The 26,880-nt window shown below is 38.1% G+C and overlaps 1 protein-coding gene across 1 annotated transcript in view; it reads left to right on the forward strand.

The window, feature by feature from the left end:
- dcaf5 (ddb1 and cul4 associated factor 5) overlaps positions 1-26,880 on the forward strand; it is a 72,962-nt gene that overhangs the window by 15,971 nt on the left and 30,111 nt on the right. The window contains exons 3-5 of the mRNA XM_063051888.1: positions 5,143-5,179; positions 7,814-7,950; positions 17,887-18,016. Coding sequence (XP_062907958.1) covers positions 5,143-5,179; positions 7,814-7,950; positions 17,887-18,016 — 304 coding nt within the window. The remainder of the gene's footprint in view (positions 1-5,142; positions 5,180-7,813; positions 7,951-17,886; positions 18,017-26,880) is intronic.

Here is a 26,880-nt window from a genome sequence, read left to right on the forward strand (position 1 = left end):
TATAAATAACTTGGAAACTAATTGAAGTGATCATCAGATTTTTTGAGGGGTTGTCCATAGTTATAGATGCTGATTTTCTATTGGTTGGTCTTTCTTTGGGAGGTGGGCGGCGGTATGGTTTTTTTTCTCAGAAGCTGTTTTCGAATTTTTAGCCAACTTGTTGCTTGGTTACCATTTCTCAAGGTTTATGGGTTGGTTTTAATTTACATTTTAACCCTTCCTTTAAATAATATTAAAAATGGACCAAACTATTAATTTACTCAGTTTTAACATGAAAGGGTTAAATCACCCTGTTAAATGTAATAAGATTTTTGCGTGTATTAGGAAATTTAAGGTCCCTATTATTTTCTTACAAGAAGCTCACATACGCAAATGTGATAATGTACGTTTTTTTAGCCATTGGAACGGACTTTGTTTTCATTCTTCTTTTCAGGCCAAATCTGGAGGAGTTTCTATTCTTGTAGATAATACACTTTCCTTTGTCCAACATAAAGTAATGTCTGATACTAATGGACATTTTGTTATAGTTTCAGGAAAACTAGATAATAAATTAGTAGTATTTGCCAATGTGTTTGCCCCAAATGTAGATGATCCAGGATTCTTTGAGCGTTTTTTTTTGTTTGTTTTTACCAGATCTGAGTCTTTATTCTTTGGTGATGGGAGGAGATTTTAACTGTTGGCTAGACCCAATTTTAGACTGATCATCTTCTAAACCAGCGTCTCTTAATAAATCAGCTTTTTTTATTCAATCTTTTTTTATTGAAGTGTGGTATTGTTGGTGTTTGCTGTTTTTTACATCCTTTAAATAGGGATTACTTGTTTTTTTTCTCCCCATGTTCATCATACATATTCCAGGATTGATTTTTTTTAATTGATAGTCAAATGATTTCATCAGTTCATTCTTGTGAATATAAAGAGATTGTTGTTTCAGATCATGCTTCTATATTTCTATCTTTAAATCTCCCTGGTCTTCCTCAAACAAACAGATTTTGGCATTTTAATACAACTTTGTTATCTGATAAGGAATTTTTAAAATTTCTAGAGAGGCATATTATTTTGTTTTTTGAAGAGAATAAAAAGGAAGAGACTTCTAATCTTATTGTACGGGATACGTTCAAGGCCTATATTAGAGGACGAATTATCTCTTGTACTACGAGTGTTAAGAATAAAGCTAATAAAGAATTGAATTAGCCAATCAATTGAAACAATGAGATCAAAAATGTGCTATAGCTCCAGATCCTGTTTTATATAAAAGACGTGTTGAAGTTAAAACTAAACGTGATCTTTTGTTAACATACCCAATTGAAACTCGACTTCTTAAAGATAAAACTCAATTTTACATTCACGGAGATAAATCAGGCAAAGTATTGGCCAACCAATTAAAAATTAATGTAGTTAAACGACAAATTAAAGAAATTTGCAAAACTAATGGTGATAGGACAACTGATCACTCTGAAATAAATGATACCTTTAGAGAATTCTATTCTAAACGTTATAGTTCTGATTCCCCTAAAGATAATACTGTAATGAATAATTTTTTAGATCAATTAAATATCACTGCACTTTCTGCAGATAATTGCAAACAGATCGATCAACCCATTTTTTATGAGGAAATCGCTATATGTTCATTACACTTGAGGAAGGCTCCGGGTCCAGATAGATCTTCTGGAGAATTTTATAAGGCTTTTTCCTCATTGATTATACCGCAATTACACTTAGTCTTTTTGGATTCTTTCAAATTGGGTAGTTTGCCTCAATCTTTCTATGAAACTTCTATCTCGCTTATCCTAAAAAGAACAAGGACCCTACTGAATGCTCTTCATATAGGCCAATCTCATTACTCAATGTTGATACTAAAATCCTTTCTAAAGTTGTGGCTCGTAGGATTGAAAATATTTTACCTTCTATTATTTCTGATGATCAGACTGGATTTATTAAAAATCAACATTCCCATTTTAATATACACCATGTATTAAATGTTATTTACTCTCCTTGTCAGGTGATATCGGAATGTGTGATATCCTTAGATGCTGAGAAGGCGTTCGATCAGGTTGAATGGAATTATTTATTTAAAACCTTAGAAAAATCTAATTTTGGACCAGATTTTATTCAGTGGATTAAATTACTTTATATATCTCGTTCTGCTCGGGTTCTTACTAATTTTCAAAATTCCAAACCATTTAAACTTCACCACGGAACTTGACAAGGCTGTCCATTGAGTCCTTTGCTTTTTGATCTAGCTTTAGAACCCCTTGCCATTGCTTTTCGAGAATCTAATGATATCTGTGGTATTTTAAGGAGAGGTATTACTCACAAAATCTCGCAGTGGATCTTAGGACCCAGCAGAACCCTGGACCTTATTTAACCTGTCTCAGTGCGACGGACATTAGGACCCCGCGGTGGAATTCTGAGTCCGCAGTGTTTCTGCTCAGGAAAATAATCACGATCGCGATTTAAAATAAAGCGGAAATAATAAAGCGATTGGAAAGAGATGAAATGCCATCGGTCATTGGAAAAGCATTAGGCTACAGTCGGTCAACAGTTGGAACAATTTTAAAGGATAAAGTGAGAAAGGCCCTGCCCCGATGAAGCTACAATTATTACTAAGGTTTAATTATTGGGTTTTGGGGTTTTGGTTTTTGATCCTCTACATCAACCTGGCACGGATGGAGAGCGCGCTCGGGAGCGGTCTGTCACTGGATCGAACTAGGGAATTTCCGTACCCGAGCCCGGCGCTGAAACATATGTTTCTTAAGTGTTATATATGCATAGAAAGGTAAAATATATACTATATACTAAGACAAACGTTTGACTAACTGACGCTAAATAATACCGGATGTACCTGTTCCGACTTACTTACTAAGAGAACTTACGGTTTTTTTTCGATCCCGATCCACGATAACGTACACACATCCTCCAGTATACTTCAAATCATCTCTAGATCACGTATAATACCTAATACAATGTAAATGCTATGTAAAATAGTTGTTATACTTCATTGTTTAGGGGATAATGACAAGAAAAAAAGTCTGTATGTGTTCGAACAACAAATCCTGGAAGAGCAGTTCTGGGTTTTCTCGATTCGCGGTTGGTTGAATTCACGCATGCGGAACTCGCGGATAGGGAGAGCCGACTGTATTATATTAATCATGTAGACTGTCCAGTATGGGTTTCTTTAGAAGCTAACTCTGTTAATAAATTTTCTATTATTTCTCTCTTGGATCCTCACTTCCTTTATCTGTAAATAAACTAACTGATAATTTAATAGTTAAGCATACTCTGAGGATCTGGAATCAATTTAGAAAACATTTTGGTTTATTGAGATTTCCCCTTTCAAGTCTCACTTATTCTATTTTTTTTTAAAGCCCTCCATGACTGATGTAGTTTTTAAAGAATGGGACAGGTTGGGTATTAAATGTTTTTGGGATCTGTTTGTTGGAGGAAATCTTTTTTCATCTGAGCAATTGTCAGCTAAATATAGCTTACCCAAAACTCACTTTTTTAGATATCTACAAATCAGAGACTTTCTAAGATCTCAATTATGCACATTTCCTATAAGAACTTACTAGATGTAATTTTTAATTTGACACCTTTTCATAATGGTTCAATATCTAATATTTATGGTATGTTACTGGAGATGAGGAATGTTCCTTTAAACAAAATTAAGAATCTCTGGGAACAAGATTTACAGACATCAATATCTGAGGAAACTTGGAATGAAATTTTTAAACTGGTTAATACTTCATCGCTATGTGCTCGCCATTCCCTCATACAATTTAAGGTGGTACATAGAGTCCATATGACTAAAGATAACCTATCTCATTTTTATTGGGATATATCTCCCTACTGTGACAGATGGAGAAGCTTCATTAATTCATATGTTTTGGAATTGTCCAAGTCTTGAGAAATATTGGAAGGAAGTTTTTCTTTTCTTTTCAAAGTCAATTTTAAGCCTAATCCTCTGACGGCCTTATTCGGTATTGTTGTAGGACAAGATATCAAGTTGAAGACATCTGATTTACATATTTTGGCCTTTAGCTCTCTTACAGCTAGGAGGACGCTTTTGTTTAAATGGAAAGATGTTTTTCCTCCTACTCATGCTCAATGGTTATGCGATGTTATGTCATGCTTAGATTTAGAGAAGATTCATTGTTCAATTTCTGAATCTCGTCAAGACTTTCAAATGTTGTGGGGACCTTTTCTGAATTATTTTCAAAACCTTCAATTCGTTGTTTAAATTCAGATGTTGGCTATTATTAATTTTTATTATATGAGAAGGTATTTTATCTTTTTTCCTCCTTAATAAACAGCTTTGGTCTTGGTAGGGATTAGACTTTTTTTGTAATTGGTATATTTCAATATAACTATTGATTAACTTACATGAATACAGGGTAATGAGATTGTTATTATGAATAGATATAATGTAATTGGTAGTTTTTAAAATCTTTTTTGACCTTTTATAAATACTTTCTTGTACTCTGTATTCTTCTATGTAGAAACTAATAAAAATATTGGAAAAGAAGCTTTGGACACTACCTCACTCTTTTAATATACAGTATTTCTGTCTTTGCACATTTTTAAAATTATCTATTCAATATACATAATTGATTTGTTTATTGTTTTATTTTATTTATTACTATTATTTTTTTCTCTCTGCTAGATTATGTATTGCATTGAACTGCTGCTGCTAAGTTCACAAATTTCACATCACATGCCAGTGATAATAAACCTGATTCTGATTCTGAAAAATCTAGAGTTTAAAAAAGAGAAAGTTCTCACAGTGATATTGATATCTAATTGTTATGTAGTTGAACATCTGGAATACAGCTAAAACCGCAAACCAGAAATTGCATTTGTAGCTTACTGTTGCATAAATAGAATCTCTGTACTATCACTTAACTTTATAAGGCAATATGATTATTTTAATTACTTTAGATAATTAGTGTGCAGTAATTCATTTGTATTACAACATGGTATTTTGTTGTGAAGGTAAATATCATTTTCTGTTGTGCCTGTGTTAGTGTCTCCAGAGCTGATCCTGAGATTTGGACAATTTTGTTGACAATGCCAATGTGCAATATTGTTAACAGCAATTTTTAGTGATTGTTTTGAAGGCTAATTGTTTTCAATTTCCCTTAATAGGAAATGATGAGCAAGTGATTGTTCATGATGTTGAAAGGTAAGTCAAAGAGAAATGCTGACTAATAGTATAATATTTATAACTTGGCAGAGGTTTTTATTGAAGGGCTGAATGCAAGGAGAAATCATGCAATTCACAGAAGTTATTAGAACAGTTCTCAGTTTTGAATGCACTATAGGTGTTGTTCACTGTATTACACTGTTTAAAGAAAGGTCTTTCAGTTTGGCAGCAGTAATATTGGGTATGGGATTTTTGCATGTCTTATTTGGAATGTTATCTGAACATGAAAGCCTTTGATAAATTTTTGTATTTACTGGTTTGAAATTTATTTAATAAAGGTCTTCATTTTGGCTAGTTCCATGACATTCTGAATTTTGTACATGGTGTGATGTCAAGGTCTTGATTCATCAAACTACTCTTCATGAGAGGGAGCTAATGCAAGGCATATATATTCATCCTTGTGAATGTAGGAACTGGGACATAATGCTGGAGGAAACTGTGTGTGTGTATGTCGCAGGGGTCTGGAAGATTAGAGAGAGAAGCAATTGTCATTGAATGGAATTGTAATTGAGGGCAATGATTTTGAAAATGGGGAGTCAATGAAAGGAAGCAAGTGCAGAATAATGTTTTCCCCAGATGCAGCTATTCAAATTGAGAACTGGTATAAAGCATAAATAGAACCTGCTTTGCATTAACTATGAAGATCTTGTATATTATTGCATTGATCCTGGGAAGCTGCCGGTGTCTAAAAGTAGGTTTCAGTGGTATCAAGAATGAGCTGAATGATACGCTGGAGGTTTAAGTAGACACTGCTAATGATAATAACGTGAAATTTGATATTGAAGTGGAAATCTGACAGGAGTTTGTGTCTTTCAGTTTGGTCTGAGCAATTGACCCCAGTGATTGGTTGAATAAGGGCAAGTGTACTTGGTTTTCTATGAAAGCTTGAGTCGTGCCTTTTTTTTGCAGGAGAAAGCAATGGTGGAAAACTGGGTTTGAAATACTAAACTTAGATTGCAATAACAAGCAGTATTATTTGTGTACTCATTACCTGACAACTTTAAGTGAATGTGTTATCCAACCTGATTTGTCCAGTGAACACTGAATGTTCTTTTGAAAATTCAGATTGTACATGGTGGTTAATGTTACAGCAGTAATGCATAACCTGTGCAGCAGATAATTGTACTGCAACAATATTTATGCTTTGATGTGGCAATTCATCTTGGTGTACTTAGAACATTGTCAAGCAAGACTTGATGCTGGGATACAAGAAGATAGTAAGACAGAGGATGGAAAGGCAGGTTATAGTGCATCTTAAAGGGGAAAGGGAGTCAAGGAAAGTATACCAGATAAGCAAAGTTGAGTAATGGAATTATTTAAATTTGAGAATATTAGGCCATTTTTAATGGAACATGGATATTTCAAGGTGTACAGAGTTTGAGGGAAATTAAAATGGCCACGAGGGATTTGAAAATTGATAATTTTAAATATCAAGACATAAATTAGTCTTCATCAGTAAGCACATTAATTTGAAAGCAGAAAGATGTGAGTTAACACTGGAACAGCAGAATTTTGAATAAGAGATTGGGGTGAGGAAAACAAATTGGCAGTGTCCATATGCCTAATTCATTACAATATAGTAACTGGTTATATCTAGAGGTTGCATGCTCATGGATGAAAGATTTAGCCGCAGATAGCTGGTGCAGGTACTGAGTCAAGTGATATTACAAGGGTGGAAATCAGAAATCTTAGTGATGAGGATATCTTAAGGATATGGTGAGAAGGGAGGTGTATGGGGTTGAGTGGGATCTGGGATCAGCCATGGTGAAATGGCAGAGCAGGCCCAATGGCTTAATTCTGCTCCTATGTCTTTACAGACTTATGGACATCTCGCTTCAATTAAATACACCCTGGCAAGTCTGCTTCCAGAATATCAAATTCAGGTCTGGTCTTCCTATTGTGAACGACCAGTTGCTACAAAGGTTCGCAGTCTGCAGCTCCTCTTAATATCAGATAGGATGCCAAGATTGTGATCTGTCTGATTTTTAGACTATTACCAGGTAGAGAAGTGGTAAGACATGAGAACAGTTGGTAGTAGACTTGGTCTTCCCAAGTTTTAGTTGGAGGACATTTCTGGCCACCTATTATGGATATCAGATAAGCAGCCTGAAAGTCCAGATACTGTAGTGAGATCAAGAGATGTGGAAAAGTAGACATGAATCTTATTACTGACTCTGCAGTAGCTATATTTTGGATGTTGTTGTGATGCAGCATGAAGATGAAAATAGATGAGAGGTTTGGTTAGATACTTGGAACACCAATATTACAATTTCAGACACAGGAAGAGAAGCAATTGATGATGATTCTCTTGCCCTAACTAATGATTGATATTTTCATGTGAGTGGATTTGGGAAGCTGAGCATGGATTTGGAAAGCAGTAACACAGTCAATGAATTTAGACAGAAAAAGGATCTTGGAGAAAGGATTGCAATTAACAATATGACCTCCACCATGCTGTGACAAATTTCTTTTTTACACATTGTTTTTCGGGGTAATGAGGTTGTCAGGTGAATTTAGTTTTTTTCTGCTTTTCCCATTGTTCCATAGTTAATAGTTTTTCTACGGTTATTAATCACACAAATTTAACACACTCCATATCTGAATTTTTTTCAGCACTGAAATTGTGAATGTTTTCCCACATGATGATGCTGTATATGGCCTTTCTGTGAGTCCTGTGAATGATAATGTGTTTGCCAGTTCGTCTGACGATGGCAGAGTTCTTATCTGGGATATACGGGACTGCCATGGAGGTACGTATGAAGTGTCATAAAGCTGGACTAATATGTGGTGGTCCCTAATGAGATCTTCCTAGGTTCCATATTGATCAAGGATGACCTGCTTTAATTGCAGTTCTGAGGTGACTGTTGAGGTAAATTTTGGATCTGCATACTTTGCTGCAGATCAGGCAGGAGGTGAGTAATGAGGTTGCACATGCCTTCGCAAACAATGCTAGTGAACGCAGCAGGCCAGGCAGCATCTATAGGAAGAGGCACAGTCAACGTTTCTGGCCGAGACCCTTCGTCAGGACTAACTGAAAAAAGAGATAGTAAGAGATTTGAAAGTGGGAGGGGGAGGGGAGATCCAAAATGATAGGAGAAGACAGGAGGGGGAGGAATGGAGCTAAGAGCTGGAAAGTTGATTGGCAAAAGGGATACGAGGCTGGAGAAGGGAGAGGATCATGGGACGGGAGGCCTAGGGAGAAAGAAAGGGGGAGGGGAGCCCAGAGGATGGGCAAGGAGTTATAGTGAGAGGGACAGAGGGAGAAAAAAGGGGGGGATAAATAAATAAGGGATGGGGTACGAAGGGGAGGTGCGGCATTAACGGAAGTTAGAGAAGTCAGTGTTCATGCCATCAGGTTGGAGGCTACCCAGGCGGACTATAAGGTGTTGTTCCTCCAACCTGAGTGTGACTTCATCTTGACAATAGAGGAGGCTGTGGATAGACATACCAGAATGGGAATGGGACGTGGAATTAAAATGCGTGGCCACTGGGAGATCCTGCTTTCTCTGTCGGACAGAGCGTAGGTGTTCAGTGAAATGGTCTCCCAGCCTGCGTCGGGTTCTGCAGGGATCACTCCCTACGTGACTCCCTTGTCCATTCATCCCCCCATCCCTTCCCACCGATCTCCCTCCCTTCCAGCACTTATCCTTGTAAGCGGAACAAGTGCTACACTTGCCCTTACACTTCCTCCCTCATCACCATTCAGGGCCCCAGACAGTCCTTCCAGGTGCGGCAACACTTCACCTGTGAGTTGGCTGGGGTGATACAGGTGTCCCCCGCTTTTCGAACATTCGCTTTACGAAACCTCACTGTTACGAAAGACCTACATTAGTTCCCTGTTTTCGCTAACAGAAGGTGTTTTCACTGTTACGAAAAAGGCAGCGTGCGCCCTAAGCAGCCGCTCTCCCCCGGATTCGGAACAGCATTCGCGCCGGCATTGCTTAAAACACGTGCCTGTGAGCATCTGTGCTTTATGTCGATTTATTTTGAGCATTCGTTAGCAAGATGAATCAGAAAAGCAACAGGTTAGCAATGAATAAGGTATCAGAAAAGCCTGAAAGAGCTCGTAAGGGTGTTACACTTAGCGTAAAACTAGACATAATTAAGCGTTTCGATTGTGGTGAACGAAGTAAGGACATTGTGAGTTTGGCTTGTGGAAGTTGATGAAGATGATGTTGAAGAGGTTTTGGCATCCTATGACCAAGAACTGATAGATGAAGAGCGATGCTATTGGAAGAGGAAAGGATAACAATTGAAACCAAATGCAGTAGCGAACGGACCGAAAGTGAGGTCATCCAGGAATTGAACGTGAAGCAACTGCGTGAGATTTTCGCTGCAATGATAAAGCACGACTTTAATTTTGAAAGAGTACGTCGGTTTAGGGCATATTTGCGAGATGGTTTTGCAAAGAACTGTATGATAGAAAAATGCACGAGGCTAGCAGTCAAGCATACTGTTGTTTTTCAAGCCTTCCACATCAGCCACAGCAAATGACGAACCTCGACCTTCGCCATCAGGGCAGGCAGACATAGAAGAAGATGACCTGCCTGCCCTGATCGAGGATGAGATGACACCCCCATGTCCCACCACGCCAGTGGTCCCAACCCCTGGGCCACGGACAGATACCGATTCGCGGAGAATGCAGCGGTAGCCAGAATGCACCCAGCACGTCTTTAAGAAAAAAGCCGAAATAAACAAGCTAATTAATTAGGTGCCGTCCGGCACGTAAATGTCGGCCCAGATCAGTGGCGATTGCCAATTGCGTGGCCTCTGATCTGGGCCGACATTTACGTACCGAGTGGCACCTAATTAATTAGCTTGTTTATTTTGGCTTTTTTCTTAAAGATGTGCTGAGTGCATTCCAGCTACCGCTGCACCACTGCATTCTTCACGGATCGGTATCGGGTTGCTGCCCGGAGGGTGGGGACCACTGTAACACTCCAACCTCTGACGACTCAGCCTAACATACCATCATCAGTGTGGTCGGCACTGTCCCAATTCCGGTAAGTGATGCTACATTGTACATATATTATTTCTACTTTATATCGGCTGTGTATTTTTATGCGTTATTTGGTATGGTTTGGCAGCTTCATAGCTTAAAGGTTACTGGTGTTATGTACCCTGTAACTGGGTTGCCAAACCAGCAGAAATGGACCACTTAGTTGGAGTCTGGATTACTGGAACTAAGAAAGTTTTATTAAAGAAATAAGCAACACAGTACTCTAATAGTAAGGATATAAATGCAACAGGTTAGCAATGAATAAACACACATGTACACAGAACTAGGATAATAGGATCAATCAAGCTCTATCGGAGTCTAGGGGTAAAATGATCAGTCTCAAATGACACAGAGTTCAGTTCAATTTAGTTCAGTTCGCAGTAATCGCTGTTGTGCCGTTGGGGAGGGAGAGAGAGAACAAATGAATATTCAAATCGAATTCCAAACAGACCTTCGATATTCCTCGCAGTTAGCTTTCGGGCGAGCCCTTTGTAATGTCTTCTGAGGTCACCGACTGTGACCCCTCCGTTCCAGATACGATCGTTCTTCTGTGGTGAACCCGGCACCCAGGCAAGGGCGGACACACACACCGGGTTCCCGCGCGACCGCACCTTTCCGCCCTGTGCGTCTATGGCTGGTTCTGCGACCAGACCTCCAAAACTTCCACCAACTTGTGGGGGCACACCGCTTCCAGGGTCTCGTTACCTTGTGGTCGTCGTGTGTGTACTCTTGCCTTAGCGAACCTGTTCCTTTTATCCCCCTGCTGGGGTATCGCCTGTCCATCAAACTTCAAACAGTTTAGGTTCAAAGCAACCAGTCTTGACAATACTCGGAACTGTGTCTCCTTTTCATTAATCGCTCTCGTCTCTCTCTTATTAGCATTTTGAATGTTCCCCCATTGTACTCTTATCGGCATCAATCTTCTGATAACTGGGTCTTTTGTCACACCAGAGAGAGTGTTTCTGCCGAGAGCGCTTGCGTGAGATTTTCTGCCGAGAGCGCTTGCGTGAGATTTTCTGCCGAGAGCACTTGCGTGAGATTTTCGCTACGGAGAATAGTGCAGCAATGATTGTAGAAAAGTACAGTATTTCTACTTTATATTGGCTGTATATTTATCATATCATTCCTGCTTTTACTATATATTACTGTTGTTTTAGGTTTTATGTGTTACTTGGCATGATTTGGTAGGTTATTTTTGGGTCTGTGAACGCTCACAAATTTTTCCCATATAAATAAATGGTAATTGCTTCTTTGCTTTATGACATTCTGGCTTATGAACCGTTTCATAGGAACGCTCTACCTTCAGATGGGGGTGGAGGGGGGGAAACCTGTATACTGTATCTGGTGCTCCCGGTGCAGCCTTCTATATATTGGCGAGACCCAATGCAGGCTGGGAGTCCGTTTTGCTGAACACATACGGTCTGTCCGCCAGAGAAAGCAGGATCTTCCAGTGGCCACACATTTTAATTCCACGTCCCATTCTCATTCTTATATGTCTATCCACGGCCTCCTCTACTGTCAAGATGAAACCACACTCAGGTTGGAGGAACAACACCTTATATTCCGTCTGGGTAGTCTCCAACCTGATGGCATGAACATTGACTTCTCTAACTTATGTTAATGACCCACCTCCCCTTCGTATCCAGTCCTTTATTTATTTATTTATCTATCTATCTATCTTCTCTCTCTCTCCCCCCCCTTTTCTCTTTTTTTTCTCCCTCTGTCCTTCTCACTATAACTCCTTGCCCATCCTCTGGGCTCCCCTCCCTCCTTTCTTTCTCCCTCGGCCTCCCGTCCGATGATCCTCTCCCTTCTCCAGCCTCGTATCCCTTTTGCCAATCAACTTTCTAGCTCTTAGCTCCATTCCTCCCCCTCCTGTCTTCTCCTATCATTTCGGATCTCCCCTCCCCCTCCCACTTTCAAATCTCTTACTATCTCTTCTTTCAGTTAGTCCTGACGAAGGGTCTCAGCCCAAAACATCGACTGTACCTCTTCCTATAGATGCTGCCTGGTCTGCTGCGTTCACCAGCATTTTTTGTGTGTGTTGCTTGAATTTCCAGCATCTGCAGGTTTCCTTGTGTTTGCACATGCTTCTGTTGGTTTTCTGGTGTCTGTGTGTTTCTGACCTGAGAACTTGAGGTTCTCAATTCCATCCCCAATTATCCTAGTTTGAGCAGGCTTGTGCCTGGGATTCATAGGAATCACTGGAGATGTTGCATCTATTGAAGGAGGATCTGAGAACATCCTTGAATCTTCTCATCTGTCTCCCTGGTAGCCTCTTCCTATAACAGAGGATGTATAGAGTGTTTGTTTCAAGAGCTTCTTGTTAGGCTTGAAAAAGATGTGCCCTGCCCAACTGAGTCAATTGAGTGTGATTAGAGCCTCAGAGTTCTGAATGTTCTCAAAGAGAATACTGTGATCAGTTTGCTAACTCCTTGAGGGTGGTTTTGGAGGATTTTGCTATCCATTGTCATGAAGTGTCTACTATATGTTGTTAAAATTTCAGAAATATTTAATAAATCTGGTAGACACAGGATTTTGTGTCATTTTTGAGTATTTGAGGTTTTTAATGTTCAGGCGGCCAAGGGCTACACTGACACAAAGAGTGTAATATCTTCCTATGCTGAGAGCTGGTTCTTGTGGTTCTTTAAGAATGAGGAATGGGAAGTATTTCATGAGCCTTTATTACCAGGTTGGGGAGGGGGGTGCGCGTCATGAATAGACCACTGTTTTGAGGATGTTGAATGCAAAACCAATCCTCTCACGTACTTCAATGAATAAGTTTATGGTAATTTATTTACCATTTTAGTGTGTATATTGACAATGTTATCTGTATCTTGTAGTTCAGCTGTGGAGAGAGAAGGCAACATTGATTGAATAGTTTACTGTTTGTTCTGCCTCAGCACAAAGTTAGGGGGAGGTGAGGTGCACTACTTAGGCACAAATCTGAATTCAGTCCCGACCTCCAGCACTGCATGGGCAGAGTTTGCAAATTCCATGATCGTGTGGCTTTCTAACCAATGCAAAAGATGTGCAGTTTTGTAGGTTAATTGGCCACTGTAAATTGTCCAACTGTGTAGTTAATTGGTAGAATCTGGGATATTGGTGGGGATGTGGGGAGGAAAAGGGTGCTTAATGGTCAGCAGAGACTTGCTGGGCAAAAAAAATGCAGATTAAGTGATGCTGCCTTGATCGGCAATCATTACACTGACATTGGCTACAGGACACATTAATTGTTATCATTGCTTACGTGTCCTAAGGTCTTCCTAATATTGCAATCTTTTATTCACTCCTTTTTTTTATTAGTTTTCATAGAATCATAGCCTGAATATGAGTGAAAATATATTAACATTTTAAAGATATGCATTGGTGATAAATGAATATCCATTCCTTCCTTAAGAATATTTTTATGGTTTAGGGTTAAAGAATTTTTAACTTCGGCTGGCAGCAGCTGTTATTAGATATAAAGCCCTTTCTGTTATGTAGCATCGCCTAATTCACTGTGTGCATGAGGGGTTCAATGGTTGTGATCTTCCTGAAAAAAATTGAACTGGAGAACTCTAATCTAAAATATATTGTAATGCTTCTCTAAGTTGATTATAGTTTACTTTTTTAAAAAATGCATCAAAGCGTGTTGTTGACAGGCAGTTTAAGGAGCTTATAAATTCACTTCTGTTTCTTCCTGCCACCACTTGCGCCATTCCCTCACCAAAAAGCAAACATACTCTGCACTTGCATTGCAAAGTTGCAATTGATTAACTTTGATAGGTAGGACTTGCTGCTTCATTTCATCAATGCTACAAATGTTGTTCAGCTAGCATGCATTGTGGTGCAATTTCTGCTCAATGTTTTATTTGTACTCAAAAGTACTGTTCAGATCATGCCAGTGGTGGAATATGTGAAGGAAGAAACCTGGCTTGAATGCTGTTTACGATTTAGTGAATAGGTCCAAGAATGTTCAACATATCCCAGTGAGAAAATCTAAACTAGAAGTAGAAGAATGCATCTACTATAAAAAAAATTTACCCTATTAAAATCCATGTCAATAATAGACAACATTTCCTTCAATAATTTTTTATTTGGGGGGGATTTTCACATTAAATCAGTAAGTAACCCTTCTCATTTAAAACTCTTCTTAAACATTTAATTGCCACTCCTAGTATCTCCTTGATGGATCAGAATTGTGTTGTTTGTCTGGCTTTTCCAGAAAAATATCTTAGGAGATGTTCCTATATAGAAAGTGCATTTAAAGCTCTTGAGAGTTGTATAAATGCCATAAACCATAGTCATAAAATGCCAAAAACCGTAAGGGATGAAAAGATGAAATATAAAGCTAAGCTAGCCAATAATATCAAAGAGAATACCAAAGGATTTTTCAAATATCTTGAGAATAAAAGAAAGGCAAGAGTGGATATTGGACCACTGGAAAATAGTATTAGAGAGGCAGTTATGTGGGACAAAGAAATGGTGAACGTGCATAATAAGTATTTTGTGTTATTCTTCACTGTGGAAGACACTAGCAGTATGCCAGAGATTAGAGAGTGTCAAGACAGAAGTGTATAGTTGCTATTACTAAGGAGAAGGTGCTTGGAAAGCTGAAAAGTCTGAAGGTATGGAAGTCACTTGGTCCAGATGGACTACTCCCCAGGGTTGTGAAAGAGGTAGCTGAAGAGATTGTGGAGGGGCAGGTACTGTTGAGGAAGCAGGGAGTCTGCAGAAGGACTTGGACAGATTGGGAGAATGGGCAAAGAAGTGGCAGATGGAATATAGTGTAGGGAAGTGTATGACCATGCACTTTGGTAGAAGGAATAAAGGCATAGACTATTTTTCAAAATGGGGAGAAAATTCAAAAATCAGGGGGGCAAAAGGACTTGGGAGTCTTTGTGCAGGATTCCCTTAAGGTTAACTTGCTGGTTGAGTCGGTTTTGGAGAAGGCAAATGCAGTATTAGCATTCATTTCAAGAGGACTGGAATATAAGAGCAAGGATGTGATGCTGAGGCTTTATAAGGCACTGGTCAGATGGCACCAGCAGGCCCCTTATTGAGGAAAAGATGTGCTGCCATTGGAGAGGGTCCAAGGAGGTTCACGAAAACGATAGGGTTAACGTGTGAGGAGCGTTTGATGGCTCTGGGCCTGTAATCACTGGAGTTTAGAAGAATGAGGGGGGATTTCATTGACATTTTTTGAATATTGAAAAGCCAAGGTAGAATGAATGTGGAGAGTATGTTTCCTATAGTAAGTGAGTCTAGGACCAGAGGGCACAGCCTCAGAATAGAGGGATGTTCATTTAAAACAAAAAATGAGAAGGAATTTTGTTAGTCAGAGGGAGGTGAATCTGTGGATATGATTGCCATGAATGGCTGTGGAGATCAAGTCATTGAGTATATTTAAAACAGGTTGATAGGCAGCAAAGGTTACAGGGAGAAGGCAGTAGAATGGGGTTGAGATGGATAATACTGTAAATCAGCCATGACGGAATGGTAGAGCTGACTCAATGGGCCAAGTGGCTTAATTCTGCTCCTGTCTTAAGGACTTATGACCTTCACCCACTCTGAATTTATTCCATTGCTGAGGAAAGCTGACCTAAAGTCGATTGCTTCAGTCAGTTCAATTGGTATCCTCATCTAGTTGACAAAGTTAGGGAAATATTGTTTCCTGGGTTAAAGCTGGATGGATAATCTTTTCACACTATTATTACTTTAAATGCCAATTAGATTACCAATGCCTGTATTTTGAATCAATAATTTATTACATTTTGGGCTTTGCTTCCTGCTTATTGCTACACAATGCAGTAACTACAATAGAAATAAAATTAAAGGTACATCCACTTTAGGTAATTAATGCTGAAGAGCTATAGTTTGAAGATGAAGTATAACATTACTCCTGTGTCTGAATTGGGAATGCAACAAAATACTCCCAAGAGCCATCTTGTTCTGGTCATTTGCTCTTATTCCTGCCACCCCGCAGAAAATTAAAAAACTTAAAACACACACCACCAAGCTCAAGGGCAAGTTCTGTCATGTTACAAGACTCTTGTACAGTAAAGATGAACTTGATCTCTCAATCTACCTCATCATGGCCTTTACACTTCATTTGTCTAGCTTCACTACATTTCTACTTTCTCTGTAACTAACACTATCTACTGCATTATGTTAATGCTTTTCACTTTGTACTTGTGATTTGAAATGTTCTGTATGAATGGCATGCAAAACAGATTTTTACTGTATCTTGGAGCATGTACAGTGAATTGATTAGTGAATTGGCTGCGCTATGGATGTGACATGTGTGGATTCTTCAAATCTCTATGAAACCTGATGTGCTGAGTGTAAATAATCTGCATTTAAGCATGATTACAACAATTCTTTTAATACTTTTTGCCATTAGATGTTTTTATGTTGCCCTATTAGTGTATCTGACATTGAATTATCCAGTACTGTATATAATATTGCCAGAGGAAGGTCAAACGGCATTTCAAATTGCATATATAGGTATTATCATTCAGCCAGAATATGTAGACAAAACATATTAGCAAATCAAAGCACAATATATTGGTGTGGAATGATTGATTTAATTATACTGGGAAGGATGTGCAAAGTGAATAGTGGATTGCAAAAAGTTGTTGATTTACTTGTGCCACTCTGTCACTAAGCTTGCAAAACTTAGAATTTATCATAAACCTCCCAATTTATATTGAAGCATTTCTACGCTCCCTTAGAATACAAGTTAAATCTGCTGTATAAATGATCGAATGGTAAATGTTAAGTCGGTAACAATACCTTACTTTAAAACCACGTGACAATTAAATCATTGTTCTGCATGAGTCATGAATCTAGGTAACACATTAATTCAATTTTGCTGACTTTTTCATTTCATTTGTTAACTGACAAAACCGATCTATTAAATTGATTTTCATTAGTTGCTGTCTGGAAATAACATCGGTACTAAATTTATTCCAGCTTGTCAAAATATGGAACGTGCAATTTTTAACCCCTCCCTCCCATTTATACAGCTAACACATGCTTTAAATTGCTATACAATATAGAGCATTCACTTAAATGCATGAATGATCAATTCTTGAATTTCATGAGTTAAAACAGAATTTATCCGAATCCCGGTTAATAGGTAGCCTTATTTGTACATTTACAATCCCACCTTGGGTTATGAAGGGACTCCAGTCCTGTGAACTGTTGGTAACCAAAACAGTTCACAAGTTGGAAATGCCACCACAGCTCAGGTTCCCACATATCAGAAAATGCCTGCAATCTCGCAGCAGCCAACACATCCAACCTGCCAGACTCCCAAACACTCATTCGTATGTATAGCTATACATAGGTCAGGAATTCATATGCTAGCAGGGACATTTAGTACAAAGTACATTTTTTTCCTCCATCTTGTAAGTTGTTTAACATAGTTGTAAGCCATTTTTAACATTAAAGTACCCACTTTAGAGCTTTAATAACAAACCAAATTCCTCAGTTTAATTGGATATTGTGATAGACGAGAGTATTGATTTTTCTCAATGTTACGTTATTGGTTGGCACTTTCACAAACGTAACTTGTGACACTTGACTTTCATAAATGATAAGTCAATGTGTTAAAAATTAATATTATAATTAAAACCTCAGTTATAACTTTATTTTCCTTAACTAAAATTTTTAACCTTCAATTGCATCTTATTTGTTTCAGAACCGTTTTGTTTGGCAAATTACCCTTCAGCCTTTCACAGTGTGATGTTTAATCCTGTGGAACCCAGACTCTTGGCCACTGCAAATTCCAAAGAAGGAGTGGGTCTTTGGGACATCCGTAAGCCACGAAGGTGAGCTGATTCTCAGATTTGTATTGTATTTTTTTTCAAGGTTTTGCTTTGCCGTGATTTTGGGAGAAGTGAATGTCATGGAAATTGTGGAACTGATTTAATTCATTATAGTAAAAATACTGATTAAGAATTGTCAGCAATTAATCAGGTTGCATGGCAATATTTCAGGGCTCTTCATCAAATGATTTACCTAATAAATTGTGGATCGTACTGTATTATACTAATTATCAAGCCATCAAGTGATATTCATAGGTTCTTGATCACATTCTTAAACATCAGGTAGCTCAGAAATGAACTTTTTCTATATACTCTTCAATAATGTTGACGGTGTTGTAATTTTTTGTTTTAAATATGAGATAGATTTCTCATCGTTTCTATTTGATTTAGACCTTAGACTTTCTTAGACTGCATAAACGTAATAAATCATGAATATTCAAAACTGAATAAGATTATTTTGAACTGTAAACAATAGTCACAGCTGCTTAATTTATCTTTATTTTGCAGAATTAAGTTCCCACTTTTTGAATAAGTTGCTTAATTCAGATTTATTAGATATTTCACTTATTATTAAGAATAAGCTATGGATTAATCTTCAATGTTTAAGTTTGAATAATTTAAGTGTTGTGAAATCATTTCTGATTCCCTTTGGAAGTGAAAAAAAAGAAACCTTTGCCTATGATATAATTAATGCTTTGGATAGACGCCACAGTAGTATAGCGGTTAGCGCAATGCTATTACAGCTGGTGGTGTTCTGAAGTTCAGTCCTGGCACCCTTCTGTGAGATGTCTGTACGTGCTCCCCATAGAATGTGTGGGTTTTCCCCAGATGCTCCAGTTTCATCCTACAGTCCAAAGACGTACTGGGTAGTTAATTGGTCAGTGTATTTTATCCTGTGATTAGGTTAGGTTTAATCAGGTTTGTTGGTGGTTGCACAGCGTGGCTTGGAGGGCTCAAAGAGCCTACTTCGCATCATATCACTAATTAAAAAATGATGAAACTAGCATGTGGGAGGTACAGTGTAATAATTAAAATGTCCTATTAGTTAGTGTATCGACATGGACAGTATGTAACTGTAGAGTTGTCTTAAGACCCAAATTCATTACACTATAATCAAATTGAATTTAGGAAGGCAATATTTGTAAATTTTATTACTGTTTTAAAGAATATTAAACGTAGAAAAATACAGTGACACCAAATATAAAACACTGCACCCTTGCTGTGGTGTAATGGGATCATTTAAATAATTCTAAGTAAAACATGATTGAAAAATTAAAAAGAACTGCAAATACTGAAAATCTGAGATTCTTTCAAATACAGAGGTGATCAAAATAGAAGAACTCATTCTTTAAGCTGCTTCCCTTGCACTTCTCTCTTCCACTCTTTACAATGGAAAAAACCAACAGCAGTCATGCCATTTATTGCCTTCCTAGGTGAATTATTACATTGATGCAACCGACGTAGATTGGGAATCCACTTTGTCAGGCACCTTATCTTCATCTACAAAATGCAGGACTTCCTGGTCCCTAACTATTTCAATTCCAATCCCCATCGCCATTCCAATATGTCAGTCCATGGCCTCCTCTGCTGCCACGATTGGGCCACTCTCAGGCTGAAGGAGCAACGCCTCATATTCTGTCTGGGTAGCCTCTAACTGATGGCGTAATGACATCGATTTCTCTAACTTCTGATAATTTTTCCCCCTCCTCCTTCCCTTTTCAGTTCCCCACTTTGGCTCCCCTCTTACCTATTCCCTTCTCCTCACCTGCCTATCACCTCCCCCGGTGCCTGTCCTTCCCTTTCTCCCATGGTCCATTCTCCTCTCCTATCAGATTTCGCCTTCTTTAGTCCTTTACCTTTTCCACCTATCACTATCCAGCTTGTACTACTTCCCCCTCCCCCACCTTCTTGTTCTGGCTTCTTCCCTCTTTTCCAGTACTGATGAATGACATGGGCCTGAAATGTCAACTGTTTATTCCTTTCAATAGATGCTAGCCTGTCCTGCTGAGTTGCTGCAGCATCTTGTGTGTGTAACTCCAGCTTTCTTTCAACCTTAGCGGTATCATTTGGGAGGATTGCAGCTTGCAGCTAGCGGCAGCTGTATTCATGAATTCCCATAGAAGAATACCAGCACATGGAATGCAATGGAATGATAATGGAGAAAGATTAAAGGATAGTAAATGCCTTGACAAGTTCTACAAATCAGAAGTAAAAGTGAAAGCAAGTTATTAAACTCTGTTTTTTATATTTGTAAAATGAGGATTTGATTTCAAGGAACGATAAGAAATTGTAGGATTTTGAAAGGCAAATTGAAATTACTGAAATGAATCTCGGGGTAATATATGTACTTTGATAATAAATTTAATTTGAACTTTATGAGATTCAACTGAATTTTTATGCTAGTGAATTGAAATTGGTGACGATTAATAATTGTTTTCATATATTCTGCATGATTTTTCAATATTAAAACTAAGCCTATTCCTTATTTAACGCCTAATTTTTGGTTGGAGTTTTTGTAATTTTATATAATTGACCGATCTGTATTAATATCCTACAGACTTGGTCTGGAAAAGAAGAAAGAAGATTTTTTTTCTTCCACGTTCAAATGCACAACAATTTAAATCATTCCACTTCACTGTAAAAAAAATAATTAATAAATCATCTTTTCAGGTAAATTTGTATATCAGTTCAAGTAAGCATAGGATCAGGTCACTTAGTCAATCATAACTAATATGCCAGTCAGTCCCACTTGCAAAATTCTGCAATATCCTTGTCCAATATAAATCAGCCTCAGTTCTGAATTTTTCATTTGCCTCAAAGATTTTTTTGAAAGTAGTTCTAAGTTTGCTCAGCTCTTTCTTTTAAGAACTAGTACCTAGTGTTACCTTTGAACAGACTATTCCAAAAAGATGAAAAAGATGTATCTCTAATTTTAAGGCACCTCTAGAGGAAATGGGTCTCCTTACTGACCTGATCAAAACTTATTTTGATACCTCCTTGCCAGAGTAAATAAAAGGCTAAGTCAAATGATCTGTTAACATACTATGACCCATTGGCCTAAGTACCATTCTGTGGAATCTGTGCTGCTTCTAAACCCAAGTGTTAAAAGGGTACTCAACTGCAACAAAGCTTCTACTCCTGTATTCTCTTTTTAAACTATCCAGTATATCAGCTTTCTGTCAACTGAATATATCAGCCCCTAATTTTCTCTGCTGCTTCAAAGTTCATAGAGAATGGAAATTATTTTATCTTTCTTGAATTCAGAGAAATGATCTCACTCCTGCAGTGAGCTCCTCCAGTCACAGTTTTGCTGATGTAATGCAATCACTTTCTCTAAAGAAACAGGAGTGGGCTATTTAGCCCTTCAAGCCTGTTCTGCTTTTCAGTATGGTTGTGGTTCATATTCAAATTAAGTATTTCCTTCTTTCTTTCTATAAATGTTGATTCCCCTAGCTCCAAGACCCATATCTTAATTCCCTCTTGAATATACTTAACAATTTTGCTTCAAGTTGCTTGCTGTAGTAGAGAATTCCACAGGTTTGCCTCTCTGGTTGAAGAAATTTATCCATATCTCATTTCTGTTTGACATAACCCCTTATCCTTGTACATTAACCACTGTTTCTGGACATCATTGCCATCAGGTGCACCCTTCCTGCATCTATTCTGTCTAATCATGTATGAACTTTGTAGGTATGTATAAGATTCCCTCTCATTCTTCTAAACTCTTAATGAATGGAGGCTTTATAAAGCCAACACTGAATTTCAGAGGGTAGTTCTGCCATCCCAGAAATTAATCCAACAAATATTTGCTACAGGCTCATCATAACAAGAACACCCATATATTCTCACCTTTTCTTTGAAATGTACTGCCTCATAGGAGTGGTGAGCATAAAACTGTTTGATTGTCATAAGACCCCAGCTTTTAGAAAAAGAACATCTCTGAGCCCTTTGAAAGTAGTTTTACCATTGACACTGATCCTTCATGTTCAATGTCACTACTCTAGCTGTATCTCCCACATGTCAAGATGATAAAATAATTTTAACTGGTCTGGAAGTGTATATCTATGACAACTTTCACAAGTACAATGCCATTTGATACAGTGTCTGCTTGGTTGGCAGACCAGCAACCATCCTAAATATTAATTTCCTCTTCCAATAGCAAATAGTGACCGGAGTCTGTACCGTCTACAAAATTTACTGCATTTATGCTACCCTAACAGCACCCCTCAGGCGTGTGACATCAGTTATCTGTTTGGACAATGATAGGTACATGGAACTTCACCACCTGCAGGTACCCTGTCAATTTGCATAAAATCCTGATTTTGCTATATTTTGCTAGTCCTTTGTCTTCAGTAGGTCCAAGTTCTGCCATGCCCTTCTTGGCAGTGTTGTGGAATTACTTCCACCAAGCAATAGCAGCCATGCAAAAAGTTGGTCTTCTAATAACCTCTTACAGGGTGATTGGAGGTGGGAAATAATCCTGGTTTTGCCAGCAGCACCCAGATTTTGAAAAATAAATGAAGAAGAGAAGTATAATTCAACAAGCTAGCTCACTGCCACCTTCAAAAAGACAGTTGGCATTTTCTATTTCTGTAAAATGATAATAAATAATGCAGTACCGAATTGGAAAAGTGTGTTAGTAAGACTCAGGTGCCCAAGTCTTTTAAATCGAATTTCAATAATTTCACTTGTTTTTATATCTTGTTTTACTGATTCTTCATTTTAATAACTTCAACTCCAAGAGGTGAATGTATGCTAAATATATATGTTTTTGTTTCATAAATCCTTCCTTGTAAAGGTTTAACCATTGAGCTTCTAGCAATTCAGCCCAAGTTTTCTCTGTCCATGGCTGAAGATTCTTTTGGAGCTTTACTGAATTGATGCATTAGAGATTTCTAGAAACTAATTGAGAGGGGCAAATAACTGGGTGACTGCACAATTTATTAACTGAATATTTCCTAAAGGTATATGTTTGGTGATGAGCTTGAGAGTGGGTAAGGGAGAGCTGTACTCAATGGATATAATTTTATAGCTTTTGATATTATTTTACATTGCCTTTTAAATACATAAGAAGGATCCTGGACTTCCCTTTCACTAAAATTGATAATGGATTATTTTCTATGTATTAACATTTCAAAAGACTATTAAACATTTTGAGCTCTTAAATAGAAAATGATATAAAATAAATAATATTTCTGACATGGATATTTTATTAAGATGTAATTTTAATTATAGTTAGGAAAGAATGATTTAAACTCAGTGTCTTATATTTTGCTTTCTGGGAGAGTAAATAAGTGGTTGCATTTTGACTGGAAGCACTGAAAATGCATGTACAATTTGTATTCCAAATGATCTTTTGTGTATGTTTTGTACACTGCACTCAGATCATAGAGCACTGTAGCACAGAAACAAGCCGTTTGGTTCATCTAGTCCATTCCAAGTTGTTAGTCTGCCTAGTCCTATCGATCTGCACCTGGGCTGTATTACCCTTCGCATCCTGTACTTATCCAAACTTCTTTTAAATATTGAAATTGAACACCCATCCACTACTTCCTCTGGCAGCTGGTTCCATACTCATACCACCCTTGGAGTAAAGGATTTCTTTGGGGTTCCCTTAAATATTTCACCTTTCATTCGGAAACTATAACCTCTAATGAAAAAAGTCTGCTTACATTTAACAGGAATTCTGCAGATGCTGGAAATTCAAGCAACATACATCAAAGTTGCTGGTGAACGCAGCAGGCCAAGCAGCATCTATAGGAAGAGGTGCAGTCGACGAAGTCCTGACGCAGGGTCTTGGCCTGAAATGTCGACTGCACCTCTTCCTATAGATGCTGCTTGGCCTGCTGCGTTCACCAGCAACTTTGATGTATCTGCTTACATTTACCCTATTTATATCTTGTGGGCATTCACAGTAAATACAAAGAAATTTTTAAAGAACAATAAATATCAAAGATGATAAGCCCTTGAAAGTGAGTCCATAGGTAGTGGGTGTTGGGATGAGTGAAGTGGGGTGAAGTGACCATTCTCCTCCCTAGCCTGCCATAGCAGTCTGGGATGCATTTCATCAGGCCCTTGGGATTTATCCACTTTTATGCTTACTAAGAGAAACGATGTTGTAAAGTACTTCACAATTTCACCATCTCCATTGAAATCTCCACTCATAGTGTTTCCTACTTCATGAATTCAGATAAAAAATGTTCATTTAAGATTTAGCCCATATCTATATGGGTTTTACTTTTGGTTTCTCATGGGCTCCACCTTTTTCTGGGATCCCTCTTGCATTTAATGTGCTTCTAAATTATCTTGGGATTTATCTTATTCTTATCTGTCAGTGATAGTGTGTGTGTCCCTTCTTTGTCCTCCTATTTCTTTTCAAAATGTCCCTAGACCCTTTCTACTCCAGAAGAGCTTCTGACATTTTCAATGCTCTGCATCTATCACATGTTTGCTTTTAATTTCTTTTCAAACTTGCTCCCCTTACCCGTCACCATTGCGAGAATACTTGCGCGCTGAACTCTTACTGTTTCATTTTTTTTTAAAGATTCCCACTTGAAAGATAGTTACCTGCAAGTAGCTGCCCTAGTCAATTTTCCAGATTCTGTCTAATGATTTTAAAATCAGTCTTCCTCAAGTTGTATTTTTAACCATGTTTTTGCTGTCGTCACAGAAGACATAAGCCTTAGTATGTCCTTGTGCAACTTGATTTCCACACCTGCAGACAGCAGTCAGTTCAGATTGACAACATGATCTCCCCCATAATCATCATCAGTACATGTGTACCACAAGGCTGTGTGTTTAACCCCTGCCTCTACTGGGACTCACGTACTCTCAGTCACTTCACGCCGCAGAAACCGGCATAAGCACCGGCCTGATGGACCACAAGGCTCGGGACAGTCTTTAACTTAACTGCTCACTTTATAGGACTGTGGGGCTAAGCACAGTTCCAATGCCATATTTAAGTTTGCTGACAGCACCACTATTGTTGGCCAAGCAAAGGTGGTGACACATCAGCATAGGAGGGAGATTGAAAGTCTAGCTGAGTGGTGCCACAACAGCAACCTCTCACTCAATGGCAACAAGTCCAATGAGCTGATGATTGACTGTAGGAGGAGGAAATCGGAGGTTCGTAAGCCAGTCTTTATCGGGGGATCAGAGGTGGAGAGGGTCAGCAACTTTAAATTCCTTGATGTTATCATTTCAGAGGACCTGTCCTGGGTCCAGCACATAAGTGCCATTATAAAGAAAGCACAGCAGTGCCTCAACTTTCATAGAAGTTTACGAAGATTCAGTGTGACATCTAAAACTGTGACAAACTTCTATAGATGTACAGTGGTGAATATACTGACTGGCTGTATTATAGCATGGTATGAAAACACCAATGCCCTTGAATGGAAAAGCCTACAAAAAGTAGTGGATACAGCCCAGTCTGTCATGATTAAAGCCCTCCCCACCATTGAGCACATCTACATGGAGCGCTGTCTTACAAAAGCATCATACATCATCAAGGACCAGGCCATGCTCTCTTCTTGCTTCTGCTATCAGGAATGAGGTACAGGAGCCTCAGAACCCACATCACCAGGTTCAGGAACAGTTATTACCCCTCAACCATCAGGCTCTTGAACAGAGGGGATAACTTCACCGCACTTCACTCATCCCAACACCCACTACCTATGGACTCACTTTCAAGGACTCATCATCTTTGATATTTATTGCTTTTTAAAAATGTCTTTGTATTTACTGTGAATGCCCACAAAAAATTAATCTCAGGGTTGTATATAGTGACAAATATGCACTTCTATAATAAATTTACTTTGAGCTCACTGTGATCTTTGAAAATATGACTAACTTTAAACAGCTATTAGGGCGTTTGGAAGCTTGACAGAGCATTAATATTCAGTGAAACTTTCCTAATGGGCTGATATAATTAGACCCTGATCATTGCCTGGAACGTGGAGAAAGCAGGAATGTAACTTGACTAACTCAGAATTAACGATAGTTTGATTTCTTTTACCTGCATTTCCGAATTGTATTAGAGCAAATGTTCTTGTTTCTAAATTACTCATTTCTCCATGTTCTTGTGTTTCCTTGAGCAACATTTATAATTGTTGGAAAATCTAAATACGCAACTGATTAGTTGCATGAATGAGCCAAATACACAAGTTTCTGTAGAACATCCTGTCAAGGAAAGGAAGTTGATTGGGCAATGAAAATATGACCACTTCAGCTGAAATCTCTCCCATAGATTTTCCTCAAATTTCAGGTCATCTAAGAAATTGGTTATTTGGCTTTCTTATTGCTGGTTGGAAAGGTTTTCTTTGTAGGTCTATTGTCAGAATTATATTATGTCTTGATTAAACAGATGAAATAAAGATGTCTAGTTTTCTGTTTTTCCTCATTGTCAATCGCTGTTAATGAAAATCAGTTGACACTGGATGTAGGCAGTTTTTGTAGAGTGGTCTATGTGGGTTGTGTCTTATGTTTTAAATGCTTTTTAGTATACTCCACAATCTTTAGCATTTATTGACAGATAACCTTGGGTCAAGACAATTTTCAGATATTAAGTTTCCTGAGCAAGTAGTAGGTACAGTAATTTGTAAGAATTAGGAAACCTGAATACAACTTAAGAAATGTATCAATGGGAAAAACATTGTTGTTCAGCAATCTTTCATTCATATGTAACTTTTAAATAGTTTTGACGACAGAGTTTATCATCAAATTTTTATCCCCAATTCCCTTGAAAGTAAATTCCAATCCTGTAAATAGTTTTTGGGCATGCCAAAGTTAATGCGATGACTATGGACTCTAAAGGTAAAACACGATCGTTTTGACAAAGGAATAATAAGATCTGTTATCTCAGGTACTCC

Source organism: Mobula hypostoma, chromosome 1, assembly GCF_963921235.1.
Source record: "Mobula hypostoma chromosome 1, sMobHyp1.1, whole genome shotgun sequence".
NCBI classification, from domain to species: Eukaryota; Metazoa; Chordata; class Chondrichthyes; order Myliobatiformes; family Myliobatidae; genus Mobula; species Mobula hypostoma.